The 9,025-nt window shown below is 35.1% G+C and overlaps 1 protein-coding gene across 1 annotated transcript in view; it reads left to right on the top strand.

Annotated features, from left to right (window-relative positions):
• Positions 1–1,404: 1,404 nt before the first annotated feature.
• Positions 1,405–9,025, top strand: part of LOC107693112 (XK-related protein 6-like) — a 26,306-nt gene continuing 18,685 nt past the window's right edge. The window contains exon 1 of the mRNA XM_016492372.1: positions 1,405–1,985. Coding sequence (XP_016347858.1) covers positions 1,405–1,985 — 581 coding nt within the window. The remainder of the gene's footprint in view (positions 1,986–9,025) is intronic.

The following is a 9,025-nucleotide window of genomic DNA, read 5'->3' as shown; positions in this document are numbered from 1 at the left end:
GGGTTTTCTTTTTCTCCTAATATCATCAATAGCTTGAGAACTCAGCCTTTATTTGGGCTCTATCTATATGATGAATATTTTATTTCTTACTCAAAAGACAGAGATGATGTCTCTCAGTTAATAGTCTGGTAATGGACTTGATATACAGTGGGTATAGTAAATGACCACCCCCCTTTAAAATGATCACATTTTGTTGCTTTGTAGCCTGAAATAAAAAGACAGCCATTTTTTTGTTTAATCCAGCTGTATTTACTCAGTGCAGCTTATAACATCCAAGTGAAAGATATAACACCAACATTTAAAAAATACAAATAAAACAACAGAATCACTGAGTTGGAAAAAAGATAAGCCCCTTGTGTCAGTATTTTGTTTAAGCACCTTTTGCTTTAATTACAGCCTTTAGTCTGCTGGGATTTGTCTCTACTAACTTTACACATCTAGACTTTGCAATATTTGCCCACTCTTCTTTGCAGAACTGCTCAAGTTCAGTTCAGTTTGATGGTGAGCATTTGTGGACTGCAGTCTTCAAGTCATTCCACAGATTTTCAGTGGGGTTTAGGTCTGCTCTGACGAGGCCATGCAAGGACATTCACCTTCTTCTCCTTCAACCACTGTGTGAAGGAGCTGTGTGCTTTGGGTCATTGTCATGTTGGAAGGTAAACCTTCTTTCTTATAATTAGCATTATAATGTAAACCAGAGCAATAATGAATGCAAATAATCTTCTTTATGAATGACTGATGATAGTATTTTTGCCTCTCATCAGACATGCAGAAGACTCAGAGAGGCTGTTGTGCTCAGACCATTTAGTTAGTCTAAAGTGAATAAATTCTATGTCTTCCACAAGGAGCCAGTGGAAATTTCCTCTGTTTGTCTTGTAATTAACTAGCACAAGTACTAGAATCTGGACATCTATTCTCATTAAAGGGTTTATTTATAAAGTGTTGAACTCAGTGAACTCATGAACATGGGCTGTGTGTCACCGTGACATGCTGGAAGACTCGTAGAGCTTGTTTCCAAAGGACTTTTCCCACACCTACATGACATTTAGCACCCAAACGGGCTTGCGGGAATATTCGTGAATCATATTCCTCGTTCTTTCCTCTCTCACTTGCAAAAGAGTAACATCTTTAAAACAAAAACCATGCCAAATTTGAACCATCATACACTGATATTAAATAATATATTTAATATATATTTACAATACATTTGTATTAAATGAGGCATTATCTATTTCTATACAAATGCAGGATGTGTCCAGACTTTTAACTGGTGTATTATTCATGAGCCCTTCAATCAATTTCAAGTAGCATCGACTCACACCACATCCCGCCCCCCAATACAGGTATCACGGAAGTGACGTCACGGAGCACGGAAAGGGGGGATGAAGCGTTTCAGAGGGCAAGATGGCAGCAAAATCCGATGGCGTGGGGGTCGTTACCGGTTTCGCCCAGCTGCACAACCTGGACGAGGTGCTCGGCGACGAGGATGCGCTGGACAGCGCGGCCATACACATCTGCCGCTGCTGCAACTCGTCGTCGTGCTACTGGGGCTGCAGGAGCGCGTGTCTGCAGTCGCTGCTGGGCGACAGGGATGCTGGAGGATGGGGGCGGCCGCAGCATCAGCACCAGCCGGAGGAGCGCCTGTGGCTGGACTGCCTCTGGATCGTCCTCGCACTGCTCGTCCTCTTCTGGGACGTCGGCACGGACTTGTGGCTGGCCTTGGACTACTACTCCAAACGGGACTATCTGTGGTTCGGGCTCACGCTGTTCTTCGTGCTGGTGCCGTCGGTGCTGGTCCAGATTCTAAGCTTCAGGTGGTTCGTCCAGGATTACACGGGCGGTGGTCTCGGGGCCATGGAGGGGCTCAGCCGAAAAGCCACGGCGGATCTGAGCTCGCGCATCTACGGCAGGGACAGGTGCTGTGTGGTCTACATTTGGATCTGGCATGCTTGTGTGCACATCCTTCAGATGGGACAAGTGTGGAGGTAAGACGCGGAATGTCACATTAGGAGGATGCACATGATGTGCTTGTTTTGAATCCAGATGTATTGCACATTGAACATGTACACATAAACATGCGATTGCATGCAGATGCATCATATAATTTCTTCTCTATCCGTCAAGCCAAGCATTCTAGCTCAGTTGAAACACTGTGTTTTCTTCCTCTTGCTTTATGGCTCGTTCAGTGTCCTCCTCTAACCATCTGTGTAACGACGCCAAACAGTTCATTTCAGCAGAATGACGGGCTCACTTCGGGCTGGAGAGTGTGAAATCGATAGAGCTTGTAATTAATTTACTTCAATGACCTCTGCAAGAGGAAAACAAACCTCAGTCTGGTTGGGTTGGTTTTACTGCATCCAGCTTGGGCTTGATCTTGTAGGATGTTGCTCTCACTTTCAGTCTTGTCTTCAGGATGATGTCAATATTTTAGCCTTCAAAGGTCATATTTCATGCTGATTGAGAAGCATGTGTGTTCTGGTGAGGGGTTGCACTGATGTGTCTCATCTGTTGAGAGGTTGTTTTTCAGCTCTCAAGTTGAATATGAGCAGGTTAGCTTGTAACAAGGCTTGGCATCACCAGGATTTGCATTCAGATGCTTTTATCCAAGTGCAGAATAAGAAACCTGCCATCAAGACACAGCATGAGGAGGGGCGGATATTTTATGTTTTGTAAACATATATTGGAACATTATTTAAATTTTAATGTAAGACTTGTCTGATTATCTGAAAATAATTAAATACAGATTATTTTTTTCGTAAATTGTATTTGAGTAAATCTCACAAAAACATGATTTGCATAAAGATAAACTTATTTTAGTATTATTACATATTTTTGTTTTGCATTTTGATGTTATATATAATCTTACATTTTTCTTACTCCAATATGATAATTTTTCATTACAGTCAATATAAAATAAATAAAATAAAACATGATGTATAATTATTTGACAGTTTTACTAATATATTCTAGTTATTCTGCATTAAATGAATGAGAATTAAATTATTGTGGGATTTTGAGGAGGTAAAATGTGCTTAATTTACATGAAATTAATATCAGAATGTTGTTGTTGTTGTTGTTGTTGTTGTTGTTGTTGTTGTTGTTGATAATTAAATACAGATTATTTTTTTCGTAAATTGTATTTGAGTAAATCTCACAAAAACATGATTTGCATAAAGATAAACTTATTTTAGTATTATTACATATTTTTGTTTTGCATTTTGATGTTATATATAATCTTACATTTTTCTTACTCCAATATGATAATTTTTCATTACAGTCAATATAAAATAAATAAAATAAAACATGATGTATAATTATTTGACAGTTTTACTAATATATTCTAGTTATTCTGCATTAAATGAATGAGAATTAAATTATTGTGGGATTTTGAGGAGGTAAAATGTGCTTAATTTACATGAAATTAATATCAGAATGTTGTTGTTGTTGTTGTTGTTGTTGTTGTTGTTGTTGTTGTTGTTGTTGTTGTTGTTGTTGTTGTTGTTGTTGTTGTTGTTGTTGTTGTTGTTGTTGTTGTTGTTGTTGTTGTTGTTGTTGTTGTTGTTGTTGTTGTTGTTGTTGTTGTTGTTGTTGTTGTTGTTGTTGTTGTTGTTGTTGTTGTTGTTGTTGTTGTTGTTGTTTAATATCAGTAATATCAGAATGTTGTTGTTGTTGTTGTTGTTGTTGTTGTTGTTGTTGTTGTTGTTGTTGTTGTTGTTGATAATAATCATAATAATAATAATAATAAGACTTATTTAATTAGACTTTATTTTGTTTTAGAAAAAATATTTTAATATGTTTTAGGAGAATTTACGATTTTACAAGTTTATAAAATGTATAAAATTGTAAATGTTATAAATTCTTGTTATTTTCTGCATTTAAAATAATTATTCTGGGGGTAAAATGTACTTAATTGTCACTAAATAACAACAACAACAACAACTATATATATATATATATATATATGTTTTTTTTTTTTTTTTCATTTTTTTGAAATGTGCAGCAAACATGTTGTTGACTGATTTTGTGCAATTCATCTCATTTCCTTTTGCTTTATTTACTGCCATAGTTTAGTCTGTTGGTGAAATGGTACAGAATAACTCATATGAAGTTATATGTCATATGAAGTGGAACATTCTTTTAAAATAGCATTTTCATAGAAATAATTCGATTAATGAAGGATTCCAGGCTGCATGATTTTCAGTCAACCCAGTTATCAGATTACAGCATTTCCAAGTAGTAAATCACAGTTTTGTGCTCCATTCTGTTCAGAATATACAAACGCCTGTGATTAGCTCCATACAGTGTTTCGTGAGAGCGTCCAGTGATATGTAAGAATAGCTTGTTGTTGATGTTTGGCTTCATCAGCGGGGCGACAGGAGATGTAGTCAGTGTCTGCAGGCCTGAATAAGACAATTAGTTGACTGTCACGCCGGTTAAGATCATCTGTCGGGCTCAGGGGTGACCAGAAGCTGACAGGCGCAGGCAGAGAATTTGATCCCCGTCGGCGGCGCTCATACTCTCTGGATGCACAGATGCTTCCCTTGGCAGAGATCTAACACTGATGAGGGCTGATTGCGGTGTTCAGAGTGTAAGACCCCAGCTTGACTCTGAGTTCTCACAGCGTGAGAATCCTTTCAGCCCTTCCATGCATTTAGTTTACACATGCAGATCATGTCCAGTTGTTATTCTGTTATGATGTTCTGATCGTTCGGACCTTTGGACCCTAAAGTTAACATACGACTAGAATTAATCAACAAAGATATGAATTAATAGTTGCAAGATGGCGGTTTGTTAGTTTGTCAGTGTTTGTCTCTCATCTGCTATTTAATTTTTGAATATTCCATGTAATATTGTAATAATAATATTTAATATGCCATGCTTAATTCTATTTGGTTTTGTGTACATGTTATTTTTGGCTGCATATCTTGGCCAGAAAATTCCTGTAAAAGAGAGTTTTAATTTCAATGAGGATTTTTTGATTTTCCCTAGTTAAAAAACAACAAGAATAATAATTCAATTCAATTCAAGTTTATTTGTACAGCGCTTTTCACGATACAAATCATTGCAAAGCAACTTTACAGCAAATTAAGTTTCTACAATATTTAGTGGTAGCTTATCAGTAATATAATATAATATAATATAATAATATAATATAATAATAATAGTTTCAAAAAGAATAATAAAGTTTTGGTGTTTTCATAGACAATTTAATTTGTGGTGCTTTGCACTGAAACATTTCTGTGAAACAATTTCCACTCCAAATGCTAGTAAATTTAACAAATATTTACAAAAAATAAATAAATAAAAATAAAAAATGCCACATAGCACATTGAATTGAATGTGACATTTTGAAGTGAAAAGATTGAAATAGTATTTTCTTGTAAAACATACTCCAACAGTCTTTGATTTATTTGTAACTTCGAAAAATCGATATATTTGAAGATACTGATTTTAACAAACCATCAACCCTAAATATTGAACTTGGGTCAAAAATCATTCTGCACTGCAAAAAAAAAAAAAAAAAAAAAGACAAAAATTTGTCTCGTTGTCCTGTACAAATATCTAAACAATATTAAATCAAGATACATTTACTTGACATGTAAAATTAAGGTTTTTTTTTCAAAAAAATGTAAGTGAGTTTGTGCTTAAAACAAGAAAAAGAAATTGGCATCAGAAAAAAAATCAACTTTTAAAGAGAGAACTAGTTATTAAATTATTATAAATTAAATGATAAATGATAAATTATTAAATTAACTAGTATTTACCTTATTGGCAGATTTTATTCTTGTTTTATGGAAAAATGTACTTAATTTTGATAAGTTTTTCAGAAAACAAGACATAGTATCATAAGTAATTTTGATTCTCAAGTAAATGAGAATATTTGCACTGGAAAACAAGAAAAAAACATTTTTTTTTGCAGTGTGCGATTTTGTGCATGAATGGTTCCTCTAATATTTAGCTAGATATGGAGATTTTGCTTAAAGGGGTCATCGGATGCAAAATTCACTTTTCAAGTTGTTTGAACATAAATGTGTGTTGGCAGTGTGTGTACACATCCATCCTATAATTATAAAAATCCACCCAGTGTTTTTTTTTTTAAATCCCTATTTAAAATCCCCTTTCTCAAATCAGGCTGTTCTGAGAGCCCTGTCAGAATGACGCAGTTCTGTACAGGCCCCTCCCACGATAGTTTGATTGACAGTAGTGTTTTAGCACAGACTAGACTGGTGTCTTACCGTAGACCCGCCCTGAGTGAGCTGTCATCAGTCCGCCATTGTGTCGAATCCGGTGCAGGGGAAGACAAGAATGTCTCAGATTAAGCGATTGAGATGCTTTATTGTTGGATGTAATGATGAATATAGTAGTCGTCATTTACTCCCGACATCTGAGCCTGTCGCTGTCGCTGAAGACGCAGAGGATTAACGTTACTTTCACTTTGAAGTGAATGTGCCGATCCCGATCAGCCTAAATGTGTCTATGTTCGCGTGAATCATTCATGATCCTCATCTACAGAAGAAGTGAGTATGTTTTGTAATGAATCTTTGCAAATCGCCTTTCCTAATAATGTGCTAATTAGCAAGTTTCACGATGAATGCGGCTAAAGTAAACAGTCTCTCTGATAGCAGTTCAGAAGAGAGGGGCGGTGCCAGCAGATCTCATTAACATTTAAAGCAACATGGACTATAATGGCTTGATAAGAACAGAGCTGATTTTGACAGGTTTGACAGGAGTACTTGTTTTTTACACTACCATTGAGAAATTTTAACCAAAGTATGTTATAGACTTTTAATTAAGACCCTAAAGAATCATATCAACTTGTGCAAAATGGGCATCCCATGACCCCTTTAAAATAAAAATGGGTGAAATCCCACAGACTTGCATTGAAGGAAAAAGCTGAGCCGTATCTAGATGACAATATCACAAAGACTTGAGCATTGACTATAGGACCAGTAAGAAACCACCTACTGCAGCAACCTAATGTAATCCACCAATAGCAAGAAACACAAAAACTTAATTTGCATTCTAGCATCAGTTATTAACCCTCTGGGCAATGTCCTATTGAAGTGGGTGAGCTCGGGGTCCTTGCGGTCTTATGCAGACATGAACTCTGGTCCAGCAGCTGGTGTGGCTGTAGATGTTGGCACTGACACACTGACCTGAATTCTCCTGTATCTGTTCAGTGCACTTTCGGTCACCCCGAGGCCCCAGAGCTCACACCTGTCACCGCCCCGTTACTGGGCTTTTACTGCCTCCACTTAACCACAGCACGAGCGGCTCCTGGGACGAGACAGACGCAGCTGCTCTACACACTTCACTGCTGCACGGATCCCTCTCACAAGCTGCTGCTTTCATGTTTTCTAGTCCACCCACTCATGCAACCTTTACCTTGTTTAATGTTCAGCACTTGCACACTATTTATTTTGCTTGAGCTCTTTCTGTAGAATGACATGATAAATACAACAGAAGGTCTCTCCAGTACCAGTTGCTCATAGCGTGAGAGTTAATGTGTGTAAGGTTTTTGATGTTAAATTCTTTCTGCCATACAGTTTACAGTCACGCATTTTATCCAAAGCAACTTACAATAGAGGAAAATAAGCAACCTGTCACAGAGCCAAACAATATTCATAGTTTCATAGTGTACAATGCAGCTTTGTTAGAAAGCTAGATTAAGAAACGATGAAGAATGAATATTAATGCATTTTATTTTTTTGAAATATTAACTATTCGTTTAATATTCAGTAATAGCTATTTTAGTGTCACTGATATACTATTGTAGTTTTTAATAATAGTTTTTTTAATAACTTCTCAGTTTTATTTGATGTTTTCCACTTTTATTTTAATTTTAAAGTTTTAGTAATTTTGTTGTTTTTTGTCATTTTTATTATTTTTTACGTCTTTTTATGTAGTACTACAAGTTAAACAAAAAAATAATAATTTTTCGGCAACTAACTGAAATTATTTTATATTTTTGTTTTTATTTCAGTTTCTGTTTCTTTTAACATTTATTTCATTTCCCTGGAAAGTTATTAAAATATTGATTTCTATTTGAGTCAGTTATTTATTTGAATCTGTTATCTGTTATTATTCAGCAGACAAGAGTATGCATCAGGGTTTTTATAGTTAACTAAAACGAAAATGAAAACCATAAAAAAAGTGTTACTTGAAATAAACATAAACTGAAAAAAAAAATAAAATAAATAAACTTGTTGCCAAGGCAGCGTTTCTCATTTTAATTTAGTGTACTAAAAAACTGAAAGAAAAATGAATAAAAAACTATTTAGACTTTTTAAAAATTATTTAAAAATTATATAAAAAAAAAAGAGCAAAAACATAATAAAATTATTAAAATGTCAACTAAAATTAAAAGGAAAAATAGAAAGTTAGAAACTTAGTCTAAAAATATATATAAAACAAACTATAGTATATTGATGACACTTAAAATAAATCTGGTATGAATGTAGAAATTCAGTTTGAAATTGTCAATATGCATGCACAGGGATATTTCTGACTGAATAATGTGTTTAGCTTCTAAACCTGAGTAGCTCTTACATCTACTTAACCACATAATCCTCCATCATCCATTTAACCTTTCAGATAACTGAGCCTTAACTATTGTTTCTTTTTATCGGGGAATTAGATTTATTGGACTTTCAGAGAAGATTGCAGCTATAGTTTCAGCCGTTGCATGTATGAGTGTTCGTAAGTATTATGATTGTTGAATTCATTCTGCTGCTGCGACCAAAAATATCATACAGAATAGAATACAGAAAATTGAAAATGGGATTTGCTGGATGGCGAATCACTTTCAGCGACTGACATTAGCTAGATTGAAAGTAGCCTACTTAATTTGAGAATTAACTGTCCTTTTGAAGAGGTCATATCATGCATTTTCTATATATATATATATATATATATATATATACAGTATGTGGGTCAAAGACGTTAAGATGTCTGCATCAAAAGAAATTTACAAAAGTGATTTTAATGTCCATAGAAAGCACATTAAATGTAAGTAAAGTGTCTA

The sequence above is a fragment of the Sinocyclocheilus anshuiensis genome, unplaced genomic scaffold (assembly GCF_001515605.1).
Source record: "Sinocyclocheilus anshuiensis isolate Anshui unplaced genomic scaffold, SAMN03320099.WGS_v1.1 scaffold261, whole genome shotgun sequence".
In the NCBI taxonomy this organism is placed as follows: domain Eukaryota; kingdom Metazoa; phylum Chordata; class Actinopteri; order Cypriniformes; family Cyprinidae; genus Sinocyclocheilus; species Sinocyclocheilus anshuiensis.
Note: the sequence above shows the minus strand (reverse complement) of the source record. Positions and strands in the feature narration are given on the sequence as shown.